General features: G+C 41.7%; 1 protein-coding gene across 2 annotated transcripts; it reads right to left on the reverse strand.

Annotated features, from left to right (window-relative positions):
* Positions 1-1,798: 1,798 nt before the first annotated feature.
* On the reverse strand, positions 1,799-21,518 carry MPC1 (mitochondrial pyruvate carrier 1). 2 transcript variants are annotated; one of them, XM_065400392.1, is made up of 5 exons: positions 21,273-21,518; positions 11,347-11,350; positions 8,129-8,225; positions 3,494-3,626; positions 1,799-2,986 (listed from the first exon to the last, which is right to left on the reverse strand). In XM_065400392.1, the coding sequence occupies exons 1-5, from the start codon at positions 21,341-21,343 to the stop codon at positions 2,968-2,970; spliced, it is 324 nt and encodes a 107-aa protein (XP_065256464.1). In that variant the 5' UTR covers positions 21,344-21,518; the 3' UTR covers positions 1,799-2,967. The 2 variants fall into 2 exon arrangements, with proteins under 2 accessions (XP_065256464.1, XP_065256463.1); XM_065400391.1 differs by lacking the exon at positions 11,347-11,350 and having other exon boundaries at positions 21,273-21,472.
* Positions 21,519-27,181: the final 5,663 nt, after the last annotated feature.

A 27,181-nucleotide genomic window follows, 5' to 3' on the forward strand; every position in this document is an offset into this window, starting at 1 on the left:
CTGCTGCCTCTTCCAATCAATCAGGTGGAATACCTAAATAGGCTGCCTACTACAGGTTGCCTGGAGACTGACTCCATTGCAGGCCCTGCTTCCTGACACAAGCAGTATATAGCCCATCTGCCACTACCTACTGGTGGCAGATCATTGTACAATGCTAAGGATGACAAGTAGATAACATGCTTTCTCGTAGATATGCTGAAAACTGTTTAGTAATGTAATGCAACCATCTCTGTGTTTTTCATTTTGTGGGGCCAACCAGAATATCTGCTGATTGGAGTAGCAATCCTGAAGTCTGCCTTCTTATTTCTGAAAGCTTATGTGATGTGCTAGACACCTTATGAATATAGCAGGTGCAGTTGCTGCCTTCTTGAACTTCTAACCCAACTATTGCTGCAGACCACACAATTTGTAAGTAGTGAAAAACCCCATGTTGGGTGTATAGTTCCTGCTTTCCAAAACATTGTTTTGCAAAAAAAATTCTGTTATATGGTAACTCCTAGCCTAAAACAGAGCATTTGATGCAGAAAATCTATGGCAAGTTTACCCAACCTGATATCAACTTACAGAAGGAGGAAACAGCAGTAAGGGGAAGTAGGGAGGGGGAATGTGGTTAAACACCAAATTTTAGCAAAACTTTTCAAAGGTAGGTTCCTAAATACAGATTTAGATTCTTTAATTTAGATAGCTAAGTGGCCTCATTTTTTGAGATGGTGACACCTCCCAACTCCCACTCATGTTCATGGCCACTTTTTCTCCTCATTCTGATGTTAAACACTACATTTAAGAAGTCCCAGTTTGGATAAGCATGCGAGCTTTGGGATGATTATGGAGTACATTTTCTTGAGAGTTTTCCACTTCTGCTTTTGTTTTAATTTCTATGGCATTATAGAAAGATAGAAATAAAACAAACCTTAGGAACTCAGCAATTGAGGTAAATTCTAATATGAACTATTCCACCACTTTTGTTAAAGTAAGCAGACACTCAGGAAGTGAACAGCTGACCCCACACTGGTTTTGAGAGGGTTAACATGTTAGCCAAGTCATGCAGTTACCTGAAGTTATACAATATTTAGACTTCTGCCTCATTTTGAACATTATGCTCAATATTTGCAACAAAGACTGAGAAGTCCCAAATTGTTTCAGAGTCCCTTAGAAACCTGAAATTCTGACCAATTTAACTCTAGTTTTCATTAAGGTTTCAAATGAATCTAATGCTGCTTGAGGCTTTATGTTAAAACTATCTAAAGTTTGCATTTTTAGTGGTTTCCCCCCCCCCTCTTTCCATAATTTGTATTGTCAACTGAAAAATTCCCCCAGCTGAAAGACACATCCATGTAACCCCCTTGTTAGTGGCCATTTGTGTGTTTTCTGATCAATGGGATATAAACAACCATCAAGATCAACATTATTTTCCTCAAGTGAAAAACGAATGCAATTGATTTGCTCTGTCATTGGTACAATTAACACTGTGTGTCACAGTAAGAATTCCAGAGAGATGTTTCCTCATCTCCTTCCTGATCCAACAAATCCCATTTATGTAAAGAATAACAAAATTTCTCTCTATATAAAGAAGTCTGTCAACTGTATGCCAATCATTCCACAACAGTCAGTAAAAACAGCAACACTATTTTCATACACCAGTTTGTTTTAATTTTAAATTCAGCTCATTGCAACAAAAAAATGGCCCCTATAGCTGAGAGGCCTTGACCATCATCAGACTTCCCATATGTAGGAGATTTCCTTTAAGATCTGATATTGGCATATAAGAAGAATATTCCATTTCATTGCGAAGAGACTACTTGCATCAGAATTTTATTGAAATTTATTGCCATTATTTTGATTAAAACTTTGACAGTACATATTTAGTTGGGACACAGATTTTACTGTCCAAAATCATTTTACTGATAATAAAATTATGTCTGTCACATACATTATTTATGTTGTATGCATTATTTGCAGTTGTTGATGCCACTTTCAAGCAAGTGTGATGAAGTAAGCGGGGGGGAACCCACACCCACACACTTGGACTGCCACAATGTGGAGGAAAACAGACAATGGAGTTTTATCCTTCAGATCTTACCCTGACAAGGCTCCCACTGAAGTAAAGGGAAGTTTTTTTTTTTGCCTGAATAAAGACCGGAGCGACCTTCAGAGGCCCACGTGCACAAAATGAATATGTTTAACAAAATATAAAAATCCACAACATTCCAAGCTTCTTAAATATGCATGTTTGTAACCCTGTTACCCTCCTTTGATTTACAAGAAATTCTTGCTTCTCTCAAGGTGATTCTAGGGACCTGGAATTATGTAAAAAAAGTAAATAACATGCCCTTTCAGGTAAAATCCATTAGTCACATTACTGAAAACACACATGCAATGAGTGACCTGGCAAGCCTGCAAATGCATACTTTTAGATCAGCAATGTCTTGCTGAAGTCTGGTATAAATTTTAATGATGAAACAGTCAGGAATGGATGCTCCGCAAGTACTATGTTAAATGGTTTTTAAAATATTTAAATATGCAGAACAATTACACCATCTACAATTGTGTCTTACTGACCTCTACGTTCATATTGATCTAGCAGGCTTAAGATGCATGAAATGGTCCTGTGCCATTCAGTTATGTAGCTGGTTAAATAAAAACAAAAGTTCTCATCTTTTTAAAAAAGTTATTGAACACATGATTTGGATAAGTAATTTCATTAATAGAAAAGTAAAGTCAGTACTTGTAAGGCAGCAAAGAGCTAGATGTAATTGTCTACATTCGGAAGAGTACTTTACAAAAAAGGCAGGCTACAAAATTTAGTGGAGGGATGATGTGTTTTGTGTTGGCAAGATCTTGTATTCATGATGAATTTTATGATGGAGAAGAAAATGCAAAAGTCTGCATCACAGCAACTGTAGAGCTCTTCCTTTGTTGTAATTCATGATGAGGAGCACGTTCCCTGTTTTTCCCAGATAAAGATATTTAGTTCTTCTTTTCCATCCTACCAAGAAAAACAGGAGAATTCAGTGAAGGTCTTAGTATTTATATACAATTATTGACTAAGGGTTGAACATACTGTGAAAAATCAAAGGCTGGGTATAAAAAAGACTTACTAAATTATCTGGTTTCTCACCTTACCACAACAAAACTGGTCCCTAAACTTCCCTGTTTTATGCAGTCTAGTTTTAAAGTGTCCCAAAAGATGGGAGTTCCTAAGCTATTGTGTCAGCATATGAGGAGGCAATGAAATGTTCAGCATTTGCTTTGCTTTTCTGCCATTTGTTTCCTGGGAAGCCGCCTTCTCAGCAGCTGCTCTCTGTGACAGAGATGAAGAACCAGCAATAGGATATTACAGCAGGAGGCACCAAAATCTGGCAGCTAATAGTCATTGCTGATTATAGAAGATGGAAAACTGCACCCCTTCTAATCTGAATTAATGTACAGAGAACACCCCTAGCAAATGTCAGTTTGTTTCCCCTTCCCCACCCAGATTTTAAAATTCACTCACCTGTATTTCATCAGTCGTCCTCCTTGGATTAGCTGTGCGATTTCATTAGTGAAGTGACATGCAAACAGAAGCCAGTTTCTTGGCTGTACCTTGTAGGCAAATCTCATAAAAGTCAAAGAGTAACAACACAGTGCTGTAAAACAGAGTCAACATAGTGTCAGTGATAGAATCCAAGTTTAAGGCCAGAAGAAACCACCATATAATCTAGTCTGGATATTGCAGGCCACAACCATCACCCACACACTAAACCCAACAATTAACTTTAGACCGAAGTAGTACAGCCCACCGGAGACTAGACTATTATGAGCCACAGGGAGAGAATAGGAGGGACCAAGGTGCACCAATGCCCAAGGTCTCTGCAGTGGCAGGAAAACAATTAAGTGAGATATACCCAGCTAATCTTGGCAAGTGACCTGTACCCACATGTTGCAGAGGAAGGCAAAACCAAAAAAACAATCCATCCCCCCCCCCCACCCAAAAAAAACCCAACGTCACTGGCTTATGTTTAAGAAACTTACCACCTAAGATTTTAAACTTCTAATTGTTAAGACACCATTTCATGGCAAACCACTATTTAGCAACTACTGAATGCATTTCTCCTTTACTATGGCAGCACCTCAACAGAGGCAAACAATTCTATAAATTGTCTGTTTTGCTTGGATCCAAAACACAGAGTTGCAATAGCTGTGGATCTCTGAATCTCTCAGTGGCTTCCTAGAACCACACACAAGTTACCAAAGCATCTTCAGTTCAGGGTCCAAATCCATCTCCTATTGCAGTCAATATTGATTCCAATGGGAGTTGGATCAGGCCCTAAATAAATAAGGCCCTCACAAACTTGAATCTATTGGCACATTCCTAGCAAGAACCTTATTTAAAATCTAATTCTTACCATATTTAAATATGGTTCTTGCTAGGAAAGGATTAAGTATTTTTAAAAGCAACTAACGCTCCCCTTGTAAAAAGCCCTACACGTTTTCCAAAATGATAACTTACAAGCGAAAGTCTAACTTTAGGTAGACATGCAAATGATTAACAATTTAAATCTCCATTTAAGTGCTCTTAGGGTAAGGAAAATAAATTTTTACTGTAGTGTAAACTTTCAGTTTTTGATGGAAATTCAGATGCAAGAAAACGTTTTGTGAGCCCCCGTGAAATAGCTCTGTGACAATAGGACAACAGACCTTGTCTCAGAAGGGAAGGCCTTATATTTTAAGAGAATCATTTGCATTTCTAGCAGAAAATTTGAAAGAAGGAAGAAAAAACTTTCTACAAAATGAAAGCAACTCATTCAAACTTGTAGCAAAAATAATGCTTTGTGGGGAGAAACACTCACCTACTAACCTTTGTAATAGTACTGGAGGATGACTGCAGCATCAAACATTGTAAACAAAACTATTTCTTAACAGTCATATAACCTTCTGCTTGTAAACAGGTACTAAGCTGAAACTGAACTAGCTAACTAAACATTGTGTTGTAGTGTACATATATTTGATAGAGCAAAGTTCTTTGGCAAAATATTTGAAGAGTTGTGTAATTTCACTATTTAAAAATCCTCCCAAAACCTAAATGGATGTTTAAACTTCCATCCCACTTGGAATGTACTATTTCACTATATGGAGAAGATGGTTAGTTTCAACATTGGCCTGAAACATCTATTTTACCTGTGCAAAACGAAGACCTTGCAAAACATGTACAGTAAATGCAATAAAATTTTAAGTACCCAGCATCAACTATATAGTAAGGGGACTCTAAAGGCTGAACAAAGTTACACTTCAAAATATCCCTTTTCATTAGTTGCTTAGGACAAGGCAATTCCACTGTGAAGATGGAAAGGAAGTGATGTGTTTTATTTATCGATTTCTGCAGCATGGGCTAGATTAAAAGTGGCAATTTCCTCTTGAGACATCTAAAAACCCAGAATCAGGCCCCATGGGTTTCATAAAACTCCCACTCAGCTGCCCCTGGTTGCTGTAGGCACCTAAACTTGCTCAGCACCTAAGTTTTTGCAGTAAAAATTCTCTAGGCACCTATGTTTTTGCCACTGAGCATGCGCACTGCAGACCCACGCCAGGCATCTGGCTGCCTAAGCCCTAGAGCGATTCACCAACTGCAGGAAGATAGGCGTTCCTCCGCCTAACTTGTCTGCAGGGCCCAATCTGATGCATTCAGAGCTTGTGTACTGGCTGAAGCCCCTATAGGTGATCTTACATAAATCCCCACTGCACGTGAGGAGGAGAAGTGATTTGAGCAGGGATTTGCGACCTCTCAAGTGAGTGCCCTAACCACTGGGCAATGGGATATTCTGATATGGGACTCCCAGAGGCTACGTCTATGCTTTGAGCTAGGGGTGTGATTCCCAGCTCCAGTGGACATACTTGTGTCAGCTCTCATCAAGCTAGTGTGCTAAAGATAGCGTAGCCAGGGTAGCATGGAAAGCAGTGAGCAGAGACATGGGCTAACAGCCCTCAGTACAAAGCTGCCAGACCCTGTGGGTAAGTACTTGGGGCACCTAGCCAGTGCCAACACTCACTGCTGTCCATGCGACCATGACTACACTACCTCATGTACTAGGTGCCTCAGTCTTTCCTGTTGAAAGTGTTCCACTCTGGATAATTAAAAAAATTATCATGGGGGCAGGGGAAAGAACGAGTGAGCATGGGAATGACTGTAGCCTGGTAGTTAAAGCACTCACTTGGGAGGTGGAAAACCCAGGATTGAATCCCCTGCTCCAATGACTTTTAAAAATTATTTATCCAAAGTGGAACCACTTCAACAGGAGACTTTGATGGTGCCCCCACATCAGACTATCCCATAGCCCAGTGGTTAGGGCACTCACATGAGAAGTGTCAGAGCCCAGTTCAAGTCCCTTCTCCCCCTCATTTGCAAGGGGGATTTGAAGCAGGGGGTCTCCCACATCACAGGTGAGTACCCAAACCGCTAGGCTAAAAGAAGGGACATCATTTGCTATGGGACAAGGGGAGCAGTTCCCTCCCAACCCCGAGATCTTGCAGAATGCAATATAATCACACAACCTTCTATATGTTAAACAGTCTCCCCCTACCCCAATTTTTTCTGAAATGACACCCCTGGCTAAAAGTTATGAGAGAGGTCCTTTTCCTCCTCCTTTCTCTCCCATCTTCTTGCTAAACAGGCATCTAGCACCAAGAGAGGGTTTGCAATGGAGAATCCCAAGCAGAGGGAAGCACCTATCCCAGAGTTCAGGCATCTGTCTCAGAGGGGCAGGGGTTAGTACACACCTCTCAGTTTGGCATTTCCCATTGGCTAGTTTAAGCAACAGCCACCTAGCATGCACAAAGCAGTGTTTATGTCAGTAACAATGCCCAAAGGGCAGGGCTTTGGAGCAGAGCCCGGAGCTGGAGCATAGAGCAGCTCCAGAGCAGTGGAGCTGCAGGTTTTTGCCTGGAGCTGGAGCACCGCTCCAAAGCCCTGCAAAGGGGTCTTCCATGTCAGTAAACAATACTGGCCATCTTGAGAGCAACGTTCAAGAGGCAGTGACTAAATTATCCAATAATACTTGTTTGAAGCAATCAAATTAAATGGGTAGAAGTCATATTTTCTGTTATAAGCAGCACATTTTTGCTTTGGGGGGAATCTGCTCAAAAGACTATTGAACAAATTAAGTGGAAGGCACTATACTTTGGCTAATATAAATGTCATTATGTAAGTAAGAGCTGTATATTAAACTTAAAAGAGATTCACAAAAGCCAGCCTAAACTAGCCAATGGGAAATGCCAAACTGAGAGGTGTGTACTAACTCCTCCCCCTCTGAGATAGACGCCTGAACTCTGGGATAGGTGCTTCCCTCTGCTTGGGATTCTCCACTGCAAACTCTCTCTTGGTGCTTAAAAAGGATTTTTGTTTGGTTTTATTTTTATCATGCAAGAAGAAAGGAAATCCAATATGTCAGAAGGAAAGCAGAAGCAAGTGTTTAAATGAAACTATTCTTGCATTTCCTAGCAGCAAATCTTCTGAACAGAACGCAGAGTGAATGAACGGTATAGAGACGTTTTAAAGAGCGATTGTAGCTCCCTTGCATTTGTAGAAAACCTTCTAATAGACAGTTGTTACTCTCTAAAGGCAATTTAATTCTGTTATTAAGGTGCAGGCAGCTTCAGAAGACATTCCCTTTCGGTTCTCCAGTTGGCAAGTATTGTAACTTAAATCCCATACCACACAGAAGCAGCATCAGTGAGAACCCAGGTACAAGAGGGAGGCAGTAGCAAGTTAACATTGAAAATAAGTTAAGAAAATGTTCAGGAACTAACATTTTACAGTAGTAGACAAAGGAGATTAAATTTTCTAAAGCAACTACGGATTCTGAATGCCCACGCTGGAGACACTTTTCAGAGCCTCCCCATCTACACTAATCCACCCTCTGGAAAAAAAATCTGCCCCCTTTAAGATGTTTCAAGTTGGGCACCTCAAAAAAGTACCCAGAAGCCACTAGTTACTTTTTAAAACTTACATCCATAGTATTTTAGATGCAACAAGAGAGTTTACAGGTATGTTAAACTAAAATTAGTGCTTGAAGTGTAGCGTTTGGAAAGTTTTTTATGGACTTTAAGTAGTTTGACATTTTAAGTCTGTCCCAATTTCAATCCTGTTTCTTACCAAATGTCATTCGGCCACTAATGATCTCTGGAGATTTCTTCATGTCATTAATAGCAGCAATAGGGAGTCCCCAGTTGGCTACCGGTCCCCAAAAGTGCTGTAAATAAAGTGGAAGGAAGCAAAGAGTTTATCTTTTAGTTTTGAAAGATTTCATTTTTTTCTACTATCATCGACATGTTATTCTTACACGTTTTTAAGAGAGGAAGTTCTGGAAGAGTAGTGTGGTAGAGCTTCCTTTCAAGTTAGAATAGAGACAGCTTTCAAGCACACTTAAGTGGAAGAAAAAACAAAACCACCTCTTGTCAAATAAGGGTCTAATCCTCTCCACTTTCCCAAGCCCATGTAGATGGGTTTGGCATAGTTTGTCCCATGGGGAACAAGGACAGAACACACCATTCTTCCCAGACTGTCAAGTGGCAACAGAACCCACTCTGTGGTCACTACTATAACCTCATGTTTATGCTAAAGTCTATAGCCAACCTAGGCAAACAAAAAGTGCATCTTGTTCACACAAGAAATTCTTCAAACCATTATTCAATATAAAAGGCAGGAAAAAAAACCCTCAGTGACTAACTTAAGGGGGCATTCCAGCATTATGCTGGAGGCTAGATTGCTCCCAACAAGCAGGTCTGAGCTCCGGGCAATCATGCCACATTGTGGAAGCTGTTGGGCAATAACCACCTTTCATTTAGGTAAATGAGAACAGTTAAATGCACTTTGTTTAGTGGTAGCTGAAACAATGGAAAACCACTGCCCAAAGACTAGACAGCATACAAGTCTGGGCAGTGTCTGAGCCGTGCAGTTCAAGGAGTTTCTGGGGGTCTGATAAGTCAAACCCTTATCCCTGCATTTATTTCCAACTGTGTATCCGTGCATGTGCATGAGAGAAGAAAGAAGAAACACCACAGGAACAGAGAAAAGGCAGCAAAAAACCCAGATAAGAACTCAGAGCATGATCTTGAGAAATAGGTAAGAGAGAAAGCTTTGGTGCAGTGTGCTGGCTGAAAGAGGCTTGGAACTGTGTCCAGGAAAACAGGATTTTAGGTACATTCTATATAAATAAAATATGACTGCATCAAATAAATACCTACCAGGAATTTCTCCTCCTAATAAAAACCACAAACACAAGACCAGCAAGTTGGCTAACTGCTAAGGCCAAAAGGGGTAAGATTAGGATACCTATTTGCAAGTGAAAGCTGGAATTCTTTGCAGCCAATTAAACACCACTTTTGCATCTATTTTAAGATTAACATTACACATATTCCAGTGATTCAGAACAAGGAAGTATATGGGGAAGAGAAGCAGGGGGGAAAATGGGTTTCTTCACCTGTAATTTTAGTTCTCTTGCAGAGGGCCATCCAATGGTCTGGACAGGAGCTTGTGGATTTTACCTGTGCACTAGAATAGAGACAGCTTTGCTTCCATCTCCAACTCAAAGGAAGGAAGATAAAATCTAAACTGCCTCTACTGTGGTGGAATAAGCAGATTTAACTCATCAGCAGTATTCAGACTAGTGGATGCCCATATATGAGAAAAGAGATAGAAAGCTTACAAAAAACAACTAAAATAATCCCCGTGATCAGTTTCGCTGAGTTACGTGCTGTTTTTTAGCAAGGTTTGCAGTTTTACATTACTACAGTGAGACGTGACCTCATGTGTTTAAGGTCGCAAGGCTAACCACCACAAAGTAACACTGCCAAAAGTGACTTAAGTGCCTGACAATGGGACTTGGATGCTTCTGAAAATTTTATCCAAACAGTTTAGTTTAAGAAGTTTAAATAGTGTGACACTATTTACTTGTGAAGGACAGTACAAGACTAGAGAAGTTATAAAGACTTCCATTTCTACTACTGAAAATGTGGAAGAACATGAAAGTTGACAGGGAAAGAAAATGCATGAGGAATCACTAATTAAAATCCAACCAATCCATTACTACTCACAAACAAGAACATTCTGAATTATGGTATTTCATTTGTATATTAATGGCAATGTCTAGGTGAAGGCATATGTAGTATAGTGACACCTACTACTTACTCTGAGACACCAATATAAGTTGATATATGCTGTAATAACTAGAATCACAGCAGCAGAAATTCAGCAACAGTGATCTGTTATTGGGGGGGGGGAGCTTGTATATAACCAAGTTATTTTAATAGTTTCAATGTTCTGTTTAAAACTACAGCTCTGTGTGACTAGAGGTACATTCCAGTCCACTTCCTAACTAAGTTTATGTTGCTAATGCATCACTTTAAGCAAATTCTGAGTGTAATCGCAATTGCACATACTGTATATTGTCACTAATACTGTTTTAAGAACCTCTACAGTTTTCTTTGGATTCATTTAAAATAGTGGAATTTAGTGCTTGAGAACTGACACAATGATAGCACTGGAAAGTGGCTGTCCATCTACCCTCAAAGCAGTTTTAGTCTTAGGAGACTTAATGCTAGCTTCTTGTTCTGGAGGGTAGTTCATGTTCATTCAGCAATTGATTCCTTATTAGACTGCCTACAAAAGGTACCAAGTCCGATGATTACTGTGATATGGGGGTGTTCATTAGAAAAAAGGTCAGAGTGCACTCAACTTGTTTCACATAAATCACTAATCTGCCATCAAATGGTAACTTTCAATCACTACTGATCTGGACCACATTTGAACTGGAGACCAAGAGGTAAAAGGCTCCACAATCCCCTTTCCAATCCTCTCAGCGATTCAGTCCGACTCCCTCAGAAGTTTTTTGTTTTTCATCTAAAAAGTAAGAGGATTCAATAGATATACAATAAAGTGAAACTTCACATGTACAGGCTGTCTTCAGTCTACACGGGAAGTAGACTAGAATAGCCTTCTATGTCAGTATGTATTCAGCCATAGTACAGAACTAAGTATACATTCAATTCATCTAGCAACAACACATGACTGTGCAGTAGTCAGAGATGGAGCTCTAAATCAATCCCATGCCCCTAGCAAACAGTGACTGAGAGAGCTGTGAAGGAAACCCATATCTTTCTGAAGTGATTCCTTAGCTGCTTTAGTCCTCCTTACATGAGGGAATTGTTACCCTGATACACATGGGAGTAAAGAGGTGAGGAAAATTTTTACTAACTCACCAGTCCTGAAGGTTAGCAAAGCACCTCCTTAGACAGAGTCCGGTCAGTTCACAACAATGCTAGTACAGAAAGATTACAAACGGCTGAAACGAAGTAGAAAAAGCTTTTTCTTACCGTACTATGTTGTCAGTGTTCATTATGGTTCACCATTCAGACAATGCATGAAAGAGGAGCAGAGAAGAGAGTTAGTTTCCTTCAAATTACTGATCTTGAATGGAAAAGTGGAAGACATAAGTAATGCTGCAGTAATTTTTCTCAATTAAGTTATTGTACTAAAACTGAAAATATCTAACAATTGTCTTGATAGAATAAAAATGTTACCCTCTAAATAGTCTTTTCACTCATCTAATGTACTAGGGTGAGATCCTGGTCCCACTGTGGTAAGTGGGAGTTTTGCCATGGACTTCCATGGATTTCACCTCTAGTTTTTTAAGATCAAGAGGGTGGCAAAAGCCTGAGCTCTAAAAGCAATGTGGCTGGCTGCCTCTTCCATCTAACTACAAACTAAGAAAAAATATAATGAAGTGTAGGGTTTTATTCCTGGTGGATTCAAATTAATGTAATTAATGTAAATCATAAAAGAAGTTGCATTTGCTTTTGATAAAGAAACCAAGAATCAAATTGACCCTCTAGTTCAGGGAAAGTTGCCAATGAGGATTTCACTGTTACAATGCTTAGGAGACCCAACCTTAAAAACATAGTTATATTGTACATAATCTCAATGCTGACAAACTTCAGTGGCTTGACACACTAAACACCACTTAATTGAAGGCTATTACACCCAGGTACTACAGTATGATATGGTTGGGTCAATGCTAGCTGCTGGCACATATTTGGGACTGTCTGCTGCTACATGATTCAGGATGAACATAAAAGGGCAAAACCCAACATGCATTAGAAACTGCCATCCATTGTCTTGAGATGCACAAATTTTACCCTAATCAATTTCACAATTCTGTACTCTTCCATTAGAGTCTGTAAGAAGTTTCTGAAGACACTACACTTATTAGTTTGAGACACTGTGTCTAAATGCAGTAGCTTAGCACAGGTATGTGCATGACCAATATGTACCCCTGCATATTGAAATTGTCAGCCTCTACTTTTAAATGCATATTCAGTATAATCGCCAGAGGAATGTTTTCACCATTATTTCTAGAGTTCTTCCATTTTGTAACCATGCTCACTGGAGGATCCAACATGCTGCAAGTGCACTCCTGTGAGTATGCCCCACAGTAACTTATTATTGGGCTGCTGAGTATACGAGGTTTTTTAAAATATGACATGAGAGAATGCTTCATAAACCACTTAGACTTTTTTAGTAAGCTGCATTTTAGTACATATGATACACATTTGTTAGCTTCATGACTGTGTAGCTTATGTGTTTTCCCCACTGGTCTGTATAATCAACAGTCATTGAGCCAATCTCCAACAGACTCCACTGAAGAGCAGTTACATCAGGATGAATCTAGTCCATTTTTTGACGGTTGCAGTGATGGCAGTAATTGCCATTTTCATGAAAACACAATTACAATGTATGTTTAGCTATGTTTGTGGAAACATTGCTAATCAAGCCAGTTAAAAGAACTCTCAGACTTTAAGTCTATATTTTAATGGGAGTTTAATGCCAATTAAATCCAGTTTGAAACAGGGTCTAAAATACTGTTATTTTAACAGTGGAACTCACAACCTGTCCAGATGGGGGAGATTCTTTTCCCCCAACCAAATCCTTTTTGTTCATGTGCCCTTGGGACAGCTACCACTGTGGGAGGAATATGAAAAACCAAGGTTATACAAACTCTTCCTTCAAAAGCAAGCACATATTTAGCCCAGTGCTTTGCAGCCAAGAACAGATCAGTTTCACGAACAGATGTGGTAATCTCTCCATTCTTAGATGTAATTAGACTGCAGTATATTCTTGTTCCTTAAGTATAATGGTTATATCCCCAGTTAGCCATCTCCACAAAGGTAAGTGCAACCCCTCAAAAGCAAAGCCCCTCTTCTCCTGAGAGAGAATTACATGGTTAGTCACGACAGGTCAGGCTTAGGGCTTGTCTACACTGGCAATTTACAGCGCTGCAACTTTCTCACTCAGAGATGTGAAAAAACATCCCCCTGAGTGCCACAAGTGCCAGTGTAGGCCATGCTCCCAGCACTGGGAGCTATCCCCCTCATGGAGGTGTTTAAAAAAAAAAAGCGCTGGGAGAGCTCTCTCCCAGCACTCTGCCGCGACCATAAAAGCCATGTTAAAGCGCTGCCAGAGCAGCGCTTTAGTGTTGCCAGTGTAGACTAGCCCTTAGAAATCCCTAAAAGGAGCAGCTAGGAATTTAAGGGCTTGTCTACCTGAACAATTAGAGCATGACAAGCTGAGGTGTCACTCTACCTTGCACCAGTGGCCTGTGATTTAACTGTCCTGCTGATGTGCATTAACAGTTTGTTAAGATGCTCTCAGCTAGTCCCATTTCAAAGGGGACTAGCTCAAAGCGCTCAGTAAACACACATCAGCAAGACAGTTAAATCACGGGCCACTGGTGCAAGGTAGAGTCACACTCCAGCTTGCCATGCTCTAATTGTTCAGGTAGACAAGCCCTACATTTAAATCAACATGGTAGCCAGAGCAATTTAGAGCACTGGCAATGGGTGCATTTTGTAAGACTGGCAAGCAGTCAGGCACATTCTGTACTAGCTTAAACTTCCTGAAGGTTTCAAGTATTTTACAAAAAGAACAGGAGTACTTGTGGCACCTTAGAGACTAACAAATTTATTTGAGCATAAGCTTTCGTGGGCTACAGCCCACTTCTTCGGATGCATAGAATGGAACATATATTGAGGAGATATATATACACACACACATACAGAGAGCATGAACAGGTGGGAGTTGTCTTACCAACTCTGAGAGGCCAATTAAGTAAGAGGGGAAAAAAAACTTTTGAAGTGATAATCAAGATAGCCCAGTACAGACAGTTTGATAAGAAGTGTGAGAATACTTACATGGGGAGATAGATTCAATGTTTGTAATGGCTCAGCCATTCCCAGTCTCTATTCAAGCTTAAGTTGATTGTATCTAGTTTGCATATCAATTGAAGTTCAGCAGTTTCTCATTGGAGTCTGTTTTTGAAGCTTTTCTGTTGCAAAATTACAGGTTTCAGAGTAGCAGCCATGTTAGTCTGTATCCGCAAAAATAACAGGAGTACTTGTGGCACCTTAGAGACTAACAAATTTATTAGAGCATAAGCTTTCGTGGGCTACATATGCATCCGAAGAAGTGGGTTGTAGCCCACGAAAGCTTATGCTCTAATAAATTTGTTAGTCTCTAAGGTGCCACAAGTACTCCTGTTATTGTTGCAAAATTGCCACCCTCAGGTCTGTTACTGAGTGACCAGACAGGTTAAAGTGTTCTCCTACTGGTTTTTGAATGGTATGATTCCTGATGTCAGATTTGTGTCCATATATTCTTTTGCATAGAGACTGTCCGGTTTGGCCAATGTACATGGCAGAGGGGCATTGCTGGCACATGATGGCATATATCACATTGGTAGATGTGCAGGTGAACGAATCCCTGATGGTATGGCTGATGTGATTAGGTCCTATGATGATGTCACTTGACTAGATATGTGGACAGAGTTGGCATCGGGCTTTGTTGCAAGGATAGGTTCCTGGGTCAGTGTTTTTATTAATATTAATAAGTATATTACAGTGAACTAGTCAAGGTGACAGAGGCATGAAATGACTATAGCAAGCATACACATTCACCAGCAACTGTCTCAACTGCCTTGGCTAAGCATAAATGGAAAATGTGTCATTTCCTCCCCCTCCTGCTATGTCTGTCGTGGGTCATCTATAAGCCATGATGACCCATGAGAGCAAAGCCAGGAAAGAGGGTATTTGAGGGGCCACTCTATCAATCATGAATAATAGTGTATTATAAAATCCTACCAGACAATCAATGGTGCTCTGCTGGCTTTTAATAGTGCCTCACACTGAGCTGTCCTGAGTTGTAGATGAGGCCCAGGTACAGCTCAGGAAGTGGCTCTCACCTGGCACCCCTCAGTCTCTCATGCAATCAGTTTCCTAAATTGCAGGAGGAGAACATTGGTAGTCTCAGCCCTTACCATTTATAGCTGGGCTGTCACTAGATTTTTAACTCCTTGTTCCAGGTCTGCACAAATTGGGACCACAGATATTGCAACCCCCAGAGGTGAGGAAGCAATACCTTACACAGCTACAATGATTTGTCCTGGTGACCAGAGGTACCATTCTACTAAGAAACTTTACTTTCAGCCTCTTTGAAAGTGGGAAGGCTGAGGACAGTCTATTTGGAGGAGTGATAAAATAATCCTAGCTAACAGGTTAGTGAGATGGCAGGAATTTTAGCCTTTTGCAAAGGCAAGAAAGAAATCCTTCAATCCCTTGATGACTAGTCCCCAAAACATTTCCAAATTGTGTTTGCCCCACCCAGGAGAACCTTTCTATATGGCTCTATGTTACACAGCTGCTGGAGAGAGAAAGATCTGAATAGTAGATGGGTAGCATTCAGGAGACATTGCACAAGAGCCAAGTCCATCCAAACAACTCTGAATTCTTAGTTTAGAATTATAAGAGTGAAAGCGACAAAGATTGTGACTAAACTACAGGCAAGAAAGAGGTTCTTTGAGTCCTAGAAGTCAATGTCCTTCAACTTCTGCCAAAGTGTACATATTTTATGTGCACATTTTGAAGAGCTTACTTTGAAGTACACTTCTTGCTTAAAAATTTATCAACAAGGAGGACTGAAGGTCAAAAACAATTAGTCCCAGTTCATAATTTTGTCACTGAAAGTAAGAGCAGTCTTTTGAAAAGGGGATTGCATCTCTGTTTAAATGCAAGTCAAATATACCACTAGGATTTCTAGTCACATTTTAAATGACCTGAGTTAATAAAACTGTTCATGCTTTGCAAGGAATGGAACAAACCTGCTTCAAAACAACCCCTAATTATATTAGATCATGGGACTGCTACTGCAATGTTTAGCTACAAGAGATATAGACTCCAAAAATTTGTAGAAGATTTTCAAAGCATACTCCTGTACAATGGATCCCAGCTACTTCAGAATCCTAACTAGTGCGGGAAAAAAATCCATTTGTATTTACAATACCTGCAGGGCATCTCTGCGGTGGAGAAATTAAAAGCAACAATTTTATTAGAACTTTTTTTTTGCAATGTTCATTTCAGTGATGCAAGAAATGTTAGGCAACTGAGTCTTTCTGCCAGTGGTTCAGGGCTTGTCTACACTGGCAAGTTTCTGCTCAGTAAAGTAGCTTTTTGCGCTCAAACTGCAGACATGTACACACTGCCAAGCCACTTTGTGCGCAGAAACTCCTCAGTTGCAGTGCTGCAAAAAAACCTCCACTGCAACGAGAGTCATAAGAGTATTTGCGAAGAGGCTCCAGTGCTCTATTGCCAGTGTAGACACTTGATTACTTTCTGTGCTGTAATTTGCCTCCGGAGCTGTCCCATAATACCTCAAATGATTGCTCTGCTAATTGTTTTGAACGCCTCTGCCCTGGAGACATGCACTCCTCCCCTTTCAAAGCACCCCTTGCATGCTGTGCTAATCTACTCTGGGACACAAAGCAAACCATTAATGTGGAATGCTCATCCTGTTGAACACAGAGGTGTGTGTGCCTGTGTGTGAGACGTGAGAGAGAGCGAGAGACTGATGTCAGCGTTTCCCCCACCCCCTGCCTCAGGACTGGTTGCTTCCTGCCACTGTCTGAACTTACAATATAGCATGCTGATACACTCTCTGTCCCCCAAAACACACTGTCTCCCCCCCCCATCAATATACACACACACTCCCTGTAACACACTCCCCCCCCCCAGTTGAAAAGCAGCTGGCAATGTAGTAGGATGCCCATGGAACAATGGGATTGGGAAACTTGAATCATATGACCCTGTATCTGCCCCATGAGGCATTGCAAATGCTTCCCAAAGCACCCTGTGGCCAATTGTACAGTGGGTTAGCTACCACAATGCACTGTTGTCTTTGCCGTTGCAAAAGCTGCTAATGTGGATGTGCTCCACCATCACAAGGAGCACAGTGTGGACACGCAACAGTGGTTTAATTCCAGTGTTTTAATAAAAGTGGTATAACATGTGGTGCAGAAACTTGCCAGTGTAGACATACCCTCAGATACATACTAATCACACCTTTAAGCTCCAAACCAGCTATTTTCAGTCACCAAGCATTCAAATGATAATCCACTGTCTTCAAATCTAAGAATATTACTAATCAACAGGTACCGCAAAAGATCTATCTGTGGCTTACATTACTATTATGGTTGCATTGAAAAAAAAATGTAGGTAAAAAACTGATGGTCAATTGTGCAAATATAATTGGACATACAGGCATCTAGATCCCCATTTAATAATCATTTCAGAGAAACCAGAACTTAAGAGTTGTTATAGCATCTGTTGAATCAACTGATTACATACTTAGAACACAGCTTAATAGGATGGCTTGTTATATTACAGTATTTAGAATCAACATCTATCTTTGAGACATATGAGGCACTAAGTTTGTCTGTCAAAAGTGAATTGTGGGTATAGGATTGGAAAAAACCCACTATGAATTTAAACATTTTACCCATTAAATGAGCCTGATTTAAAATGCATTTACAGATGCACTTTTATGACATGCAAAGTTGTTGTCTCAGTCATAATCCATCTAAATGCCCCATGATATGTTGCTATCCCTGTAAGAGGAAGTTAGACAGGTAACCTTCTCCAGGAAAGCCAATTTGGAAAAGGAGCCTAGGAAGACAACACAATTTGAAGGTATGATTTTTTGGGGAGAGGTGTGGGGGGGTATTTTTCCTGTGTCATGGCTAAAATTGAGATTTTTGGCTGGTATCCTTTGAGTCTTCGCAATTCTTCAACTTCAATCTTTGGAATCAAGATCACTGTTAAAGGCTCCCAGTAAGACAAGAAACAGTGTTCATACAAAGTGGTGCTTATAAATACACACTGGACAAAATAATCAACTTAAAAAGAAACTTCCAGTGCACTAAAACTGTAAAAATCTAACCGAGACTAATTCAGTAAGAGATAGGATCGAATAAGTATCATTTGTATGTAGAAATCAAGACATTCCATGAAACTAGAGCCCTTTGAAACACTAAAGAAATTAAGATTTGGAAGAATATGGTATCCTGTTTAGCAAGTTCCTTCCAGACCGGTAAGCCTTTAAAATAACTGGGGGAAAAACCAACAACCCCCAGCCATCTTTTTTGCAAGAAAAATAAATGTTCCTACATCTTGGAATGTGGCACGGGTAATGTTCTTAAGGTGGGATGACTGATCACAATGAATATCTGTCTCTTTTGTCCATTAAAAAAGAAATCAGATCAGTGTTTTATTAGATATGTACATGACAGACATTTACATTAGATAGATACATGCTCCAGCTCCAAGTTCAATTCTGTTATAACTAGCACAACTGGACACTTCCAATCTCACAGAATAGTGTTAGATGAAATATATTGTACTGAAAACCTTTGGAGTCCTTGAGTTATATCTAGCCATGCCTACATGTCTGCTCCCATTTTTTCCTACTCTCCCTCATTTTGCTTTGACTCAAATAGTCTCCTTATTGTTGTCTTGGAATTCTTCATGTCTTCACACTTTTCATCTACCCTTTCTGTTTGAACTTGCTTTAGCAGGCGCCAAATCTCCTTTTCTCCCACAAAGCCTAAATGTTGATTACTACAAGATTTCTCCACCACGGCTTGCACCATCTCCTGTATATTATGCTTGCTTGTGTCTATACTAGACAGAAAGTTCCTTTGAGCAACAATTATGTGGTCTTTTGTGCTTGCTTGACACCAAGCAACATTAGTATTGAGAAACTATTATAAGCAGAGCTGGTTCCTGAGTTAAGATTGCCTGACACTTACCATTATACGACTCTGTTTTCACTTACTTATAACTTTGCCAAACTTAAATCATTTGGTCTGAAATTTCCTCTGGTCTTTGTGTGCCTCAAGCGGACAAAAGATTTAAAAAAAAAATTATTTTAAGTCAAAATAATTCAGTATTTCTGAAAATAAGATTAATAGGAAAAATATTTCACTGTTTTGCCAGTGTTAAAAAAATTCTTACAACCATTTTGTTGATAAGCTCTAGCACCTCCATGCTTTGTCACAAGAATCTGAAATTTGGAAGGAAGTGGCAGGATTGCCTTGAGGTCAGAGATCTATGCCCTATGCTGTCCCCATGAAAATTCACTCAAATTTGGCCAAGTTATGAGCCTCTGGGGGGAAAAAACAACAAGAAAACCACAAACCCCACATATGCTCAGTAGAGACTTGTTAGATTCTGGGAGTTAAAGGCTACGAGGAGTCCATTTTTACTAGCCACACTCCACCCCAGAACTGCAGGGGCTGAGAAGGACCTCCCGGAAATTGCTCCTCACAGCTGCTGTAGGCCACTGTGGCACTAGACACAGGAACTGAGTTCAAGGAGACTCTTTCCTGTAAATTCAGCTGGTGACAGGCAATGAAGAGAAGAAGGAAGCCACTCTATTTGAGTACTGAGTGGCTACAAGAAGAAAAGGCGGGGCACACAAGAGTCTAATTGTAACATTCCCTTCCAAAACCTGAAATTGAATCTATGACACCCAAGACTCTACGTTCCTCTGCTGTTAGCAAATAGCTGAGAAATCCCCTGGCAAAGTGTGTAATTCACAACTTCTAGTGGTTGGTCCACATCGGTGTAGTAGGCTGTTTATCATCTAATAGTTACTCTATCAGCTCAAGTGGTAGAAGTATGTAACCTCAGATGATGGAACAATTTTTATAGTAGGGGTGATGTAGGCCACTGAACCAAACTGTAATCCTGTATATAATTGAAACCACTTTGGGTTTGGGGTGCTGCAGCACCCCCTGCACCTCTAGTTGCAACACCTATGTATGTAATGTGGCTCTAAAGGTCCAAACCCAGTCGATGACCCAAGTTGGGGATGAATATGGCTCCAGCTGTTGGAGGTGTTTTTTTTTTTTTTTTTTAAAGATAAGAAATTATATACAAAAACAATATTATAAAAACATTAAGTTTGCAAAGTCAATCACTCAAAATTCAAGAAATGCCTTGATTAAGGTTGCCAGTAAAACTTTTATTTGGCCGCTTTATTCTTATATAATTAGAGCCTGCATCATAAAGTACGAGCATATACCATTTTTGCCTTGTAAAACTGACGTGACAGTTTATCTGCCCTAACACAAATGCTACTGTTACACCCCCATCTTAACCACGATGACAGTAATAACTAAATTGCCCATCAATTAAAAAAGGGTAAGCAGAACGTTGCAAGGTTTCTGTAGCCTGTTTTTATAGTATACTTTGTGCTCCTTTGAGTGTTGCATGACTCAAATTACGATAGATTTATACACGAGAAAACGGAGCAGGCATTGATGTTGCTTCTTTATAAACAACACAGAGCGCTTTGCTGTAAATGAGGCCAGTTCCCCACTGCGATTGGCCATTGGACAGCAGCGAATCAGCGACACATGCCAACGGGATGGGAGCGGCACCAGCCTGGCTACGCAGGCGCACGTTACACCGAGGGAAGGGGTTTCTCGGTGGCTGTGGGACCACCACCGCCTTGACCCAAACTCGCGACGTTAAAGGCAGCATTCTCCACGGACACAGCTGGGCCTGCCCCGGAGGCCAGCAGGGCGCATAGCTAGGCAGGTCCGGGTCGTCACTGCGCGGCCTCCCCGGACGGAGGTCGAAGCGCGCCACCAGCCCTCCCCTCCCCTGCCGGCTCGCGCCGGGACCGCCCCCCGCGGCTCGGCAGCTGCCACCGCGCGGCCGAGCAGCCCCCTCGTACTGCGGGGCTGTGGCAGGACCGCTCGTGAGCGCCACAGTCAGAGCGTGACAGGCCGCGGCGAGCCCGCAGGGACCCAGCCGAAAGGCCCGTTAAACGGCCCACAGCAGCGCCCGCGCGCGGCAGGGCGGACAGTGGCAGGGCAGCGCCGCGCCCAACCGTCCCCCGCCGCTCTCACCTCATCAGATAGTCCCTGAAGTCCTTGCTCCGCACATAGTCCGCGGCTCTGCGGGCCAGCACCCCCGCCATGGCGGCAGGGGGGTGTCGGGCGCCGGGCGGGTAAGGAGGCAGGGAGCGCGGAGGCGATCACCACACTCGCTCCGCGTCCCCAACTCCAATGACAACTGCCCCCGGCACTGGGGTCAAACCGGCTCCGCGCGACGCCCCTAGGCTATAGCTTTACGGCAGCGCCTCCGTCGCCATGGCGCTCTGGCCGCTCATTGGCCCCTGTCACCCCGCCCCCTACCCAGCCTCGGAGGAGGAGAGCGGCTGCGTAAAGTAGCGCGGTGGGAGGAGGGAGCGTGACGTCGTAAAAGCTCAAAGCCAAATGCTAAGAAGCCGCTATCGCCCGCGGAGAGCAAAGCAGCGAGTTTCTCAGCCGCTGTTGGCTGCTTGTCTCCTATTGGTCGATGTCCCTCCCCCCCTTATTCCCTCCCCAGTCTTCTGCCCGCCTCTTGACTTGCTGTGTCAAGGGCACAAGAAGCGGCTGCTGCTATAAGCGGGGCTGTGGCTGTGCGAAAGAGAGCGAGTTCCCGCCTACAGACACGCCCGAGCTAAAGGCTGCCTGCCAGGGTATTACCTCTTCATGCTTGATCCTGCCTGAGAAGTCATAATCCTTTGCATAGATAACAGCCGTTGCTCATTATTTTGATGGTGGAAAATTGTGAAGACTGGTTGCCTTTAGACACACCACCTGCTAGCAGCAGTTTACAGCACAGCAGAGGAAAAGCAGTAATATGAACTCTCTTGATTTTGTCCTAAGTTTTGGGATAGTTCGATTTTAAAAAACAAAACTCCCAGCTTTCACTAAAACATGTAACTTTCTAGCCCTCCTGGTTGTGGAGACGAGTCAGAAAACGTGAAGCGAGTGTATCCTAATGGTTAGACAACTGGTGCCTCCCCATACTGGGGGGGGGACACAAAATCTAAAAGGGAGGACATTAGTCAGGGGAGTGGATCTCAGAGCCTGAGTTCCAGCCTAAGCAGGAACGTCTATACTGCTATTTTTAGCCTTGTAGTTAGAGCCTAAGTCAGTTGACCTAGGCCAGGGGTTCTCAAACTGGGGGGTGGGACCCCGCTTGGGGTCATGAGTTTATTACATGGGGGGGGGCACAAGCTGTCAGCCTCCACCCTAAACCCTGCTTTGCATGCAGCATTTATAATGGTGTTAAATATATAAACAAGTGTTTTTAATTTATAAGGGGGGGGTCACACTCAGAGGTTTGCTATGTGAAAGGGGTCACCAGTACAAAAGTTTGAGAACTACTGACCTAGGCAATGGGATATTCACCCCACACAAGCCCTGAGCTGGTTAATGTGGGCCAGAAAGGGTCTATTAATCTCATATACTGTACCTGGGAGCCAGGGCCTGATAAAGCCTAACTGTAGATGAAGCCCAGCTAGGGGAGAAAATGGATTAGGATTATAAAGCTAGCAAGTGCAAGTAGGGAGAAGTGGCAGGGAAAGGGAACTAGCCAAAAACAAGGAGGAAATATGGAGCACAGTAAGCCCTAGGACCTACTGTGGGGTAGGGAGTCTGGCAAGAGGCTCAGAGAAGTGAAGCAGTTGTAGGGAGTAGAAGAAGCTCTAGAGGTAAAGCCAGAGATAGAGAGGTAGGGTAGGAAGGAGTCCAGGGCAACAGACACTGAGCAGACCAGGATTCCTAGTCATAAGGTTCCTGGACTAGAACCTGGAGTTAAAGGTAAGTTTGGGCTTGGGCTCCCCTATTAGCTACTGGGAAGTGGTGTGAGCCCTAGAGGTAGAGCTTGTCTGGTGGGACTTTGATGACCTGGAAGGGGTGGGGGGAGGGGACTGTATAGAGACCTGGTTGTGGGACTGAGTTAAAGAGGGAGTACTTCTAGTTCTGAAGACCCAGAAGAACTGCACTATGAGCAACCAACAATGGGGTGCCATCTTGGGCAAATGCTCCTTCCCAGACCTAGCCACAAGGAGGCTAATCTGTGGTGAGTGGAGCTCTTTACATCTGGGCTTTGAGGGTAATGTCTGTATAGTTTAGAAAAACCTGCAGTTGGCCTGTGCCAACCAATTTGGGTTTATGGGGCTTGGGCCATTAGGTTGTTTCATTGCTATGTAGACATCTGGGCTTGGGCTGGAGCCTGAGCTGTGGGACCCTCCCATCTTGTGGGGTCCTAGAGCCTGAGCTCCAGCTCAAGGCTGGAAGCAATGAAACACCCCTGCAGCCTGAGCCCAAGTTGGCTAGCATGGGGTTAGCTGTGGGTTTTTCCTTCTCTGTGTGACATACCCTGAGACTCTCTGCCACAATGTGTGTGGCTCCCCCCCCATTGTAGAATTACCTTTAGAGACTTGGTGAGAGCTGGTGGGAAGGGACTTAGAGACACAAGACACTCGTGTGCAGGGGAGTGGAATAGAGGGGCATGCTTTCATAGCAAAAGAGTCCTATTTAATTGCTGACCAGGAAGAAAGAAACTGGTTTCAAAAGGGGAAGACAGAAAAAGAGACTCCATGATTCCAAGAAGAAGCCATGTGCAGGAGGGGTGATCCTGGATTCCGTAGAGGACTCTGACCTCAGCTCAAAGAACACCTTAAGGTGAGGGAATTGAGACAGGCATAACTATGCTAGCCTCAGTGGAGTTAAACATGGTTATATTAGGGCTGATCTTTGGCTTGATGATCTGAGGACTTGTGCCAGCAAGGTAGTTGGGACCCTTTTGACTTTTTAGAGGAAGTCAGAGGTTCCCTTTGATGAAATCAGTTGATGCATACCCAGATAGGTTTAACTATATTACCTTTGGCCTAATTCTTATTAAATCACTTTTGGCCTAATTTTCTAACAAGGGCAAAAAGATAACAAATCAAATATAGTGGATAAACAAAGTGTAAGATCACTAGATTAACTTGTAGTGAACGTGCCAAAGTCCTCTCTGTAGTTACTGAGATCAAAGTGGAAGTGCCAGGTGCTGAATTACAAGCAGGGCTGGTAGACTCTCTGCAAGGTCATTTGGGAAACAACATAGTGTGTCTATTTTAGACTTATAGGAAGTGTAACCAAAAAAGTGCCCACCCAATACTCTGGGTGTCCTTGACAACTTTTACAAAAATACAGTCACACATTTATATGTATTTATTAGAGAGAAGTAGAGGTTGGACTTTGACCTGTGTGCTAAATTTGAAATTCACAGCTTGTCCCTCTCTCTCTCATGGTTAAAATCAAAACCTTGCAGCTGAATACCCCCAGCTGTCTGGGTGTCATTCAACTCCACACTCTACAACATCACTCTTCTCTTTCTCTCTCTCTCCACCCCCCCTCCCCAAGAGTTTGAAACATAGCATTCTAAGGAAGTATGAGTCTGTCTTGTGCTTAGTAACTGGTTATTCCAAACCCTGATGTCAGGTGGCAGTGCCAATGTCTCATTTCTCAAGGATTAACAAGAAATACTTCTGTTTACTTTCTCCAGAAATGTTGAAAATGAGATTGGTACTTTAATACTTAATTATACAAGTGTCTTATTGGTATAACAAACAACAGCTGTGCTGACATGATGTAATATCACAGCCATACCCCACTCTTCTTTTGGCCTCACATTTCCATCTCAAGAGTGTCTGTGTGTTTAAGGCTTATGGCCCAATTTTCAAAGGTGCAGAGAACCTACAAATCTCATCTGGGTCAATGAGCGCTTCAGATGTTCAGTACTTTTGGAAGTTCAGACATTACTCAATTTTGTAATTACACAAGTATAACTCAATTGACTTCAGTGGAATTACTCCTGATTTTCACTGGTTCAAGTGAGAAGAGAATGGTGTACCTAATTAGAATAATTTTTTATATTATACTATCCTAATCCCATCAAAATCATTGGGACCTTTATCCCTGAATTTAAATCAGATTGATTTAGCTCTTGACTTCTAAATAAAACCACAAAAAAATTAATTTTAGCCTGTTTTCCAACCCATCAGATCACTTATGAAAAAATCCTGTTGCCTCTTGTTTCTGAAATCCTTTACTCAAGGTACAAGAAGAATTTGGCATGAAAAAGGTCAGCTGCTAATTAAAATATCATTTTGCCCCCCTAATTCATGAAGTCAGTGGAGCTGCACGAGGGATAAACTTGGTTCACTCTGTTTTTAAACAGTTTAATTAGACAGCTTATTCAAGGAGTAGGTCTTCCTCATCAGTTTATACTGGAAACTTTTTTTTATTCATTTTTGACTATCAGGTTTAGGCCCTCTAGTGCTTCACATGATTAGTGCATCACTAATATTATTTATTTTGGTTCTAGTCTTGAATTTTGTTATGGGAACAGCATTAATACAGTCACAAGTATTTCAATACAGCACAAACAATGTAAAAGAATGCAAAGAACTAAAACTGTAGAAACTCGGATGTTATGCATCCGAAGAAGTGGGTTGTAGCCCACGAAAGCTTATGCTCTAATAAATTTGTTAGTCTCTAAGGTGCCACAAGTACTCCTGTTATTTTTGTAGAAACTCTGAACAGCAGTTCAGTTTCACCTCTTTCACTGACAAGGCTTCTGGGGAGATCAAAGGTTCAGTAAGACCAGAGAATGCAAGTACCTTTTTATAATGGTTGTCTATTTTTTCCAGTTTTGTGGCTGCATGGGATCTTTCATCTGATACTTTAGAGATGGGCCATCAAAAATGTGTCTCTTGTTTGCCCACTGCATTCACCCTCTGCTAACTGGTTTTGGATAATGTCAATTATAACATTGTGCTGTGGTGCTCAGGTGGTATTTATCCCTGATCTTTTCTTAAAACAATCTGGAAAAACAAAGGCAACTCTTCACTGCACAGTTGCATCCCTCCAATGTTAATCAAGTAATACTATTTAAATGTGTTGATTAACATTTAATGGTGACACTGAATTAAGGGCCTGGATGTCTGTTTCTGGATGACGTATGGTTACATAAATGTAAAATACTTTCTTTCAGATTTTGCTGGCAATGACAAAACTCCTGTTCACGTTGTGTGGGCCAAGATTTCACCCTATGATTAGTTTTTAAGGGAATAAGGTACTAGTGAAAAGTTCCAAATTGAGAGCCCTGGGAAGACAGTCTTTTATTTAAATACTACCACGTGGCCTGAGGCAGTGCAGTCTTTTCCATGCAGTCCTACCAACATGCCTTCTACCTAATCTAGAGGTAGATTTCTGTATCTATTGAGGCTCTGGGAGTGGGTGGGCACAAGCCTGCCCACATCTAAAGGCCCCTGCCCTAGCCTAAGGGGAGGAGCCACTGGACACAGGCATCATGAAATTCCAGGGGACAACAAATGAAAAAACAGGGATGGGAGTGAGGGTCACAGGGTCAAAAGCAGTAGGTGAGGAAGCATCTCTCTCTCTCTCTCTCTTCAAATTCTGTTCTTGGCTGCTGATTGCATTTCAGTGGAGTTAAGCACAGTAGCTGAGATTAGAATCTAAGAGGACAAGATTATACATGATTGTAGCATTTATAAATTATATATAAGGCTAAGATTTTGTCATGGATATTTTTAGTAAAAGTCATGGACAGGTCGTGAGTAATGAAGAAAAATTCACAGAAGCCGTGACCTGTCGCTGGTCACGGCTCCCAACCGCTACAGGCTGAAGTCACGGAGGTCGCTGGAAGTCACAGATTCCATGACTAAATCATAGCCTTAATTATATGCAGTGTATGTCAGTGTAAATTAACTTTTTTGTGTTTTTGGTTTAAGAATTGGATGGAGTCAGGATTATATTTTTCTAGATGCTGTCCCTTTAAGGTTTGGAACTGGATTGAAGAGGTGAAAAGGATAGGCTATGATGAGCAGAATGTGGTCAAAAGAGTTTGTGGTTCTTGGAAGAGTCTCCAGCTGTGGAGCTTGTGAAAGGTGTGTGATCTTGACAAAAGAGCT

This window comes from Emys orbicularis, chromosome 3 (assembly GCF_028017835.1).
Source record: "Emys orbicularis isolate rEmyOrb1 chromosome 3, rEmyOrb1.hap1, whole genome shotgun sequence".
Taxonomy (NCBI): Eukaryota; Metazoa; Chordata; order Testudines; family Emydidae; genus Emys; species Emys orbicularis.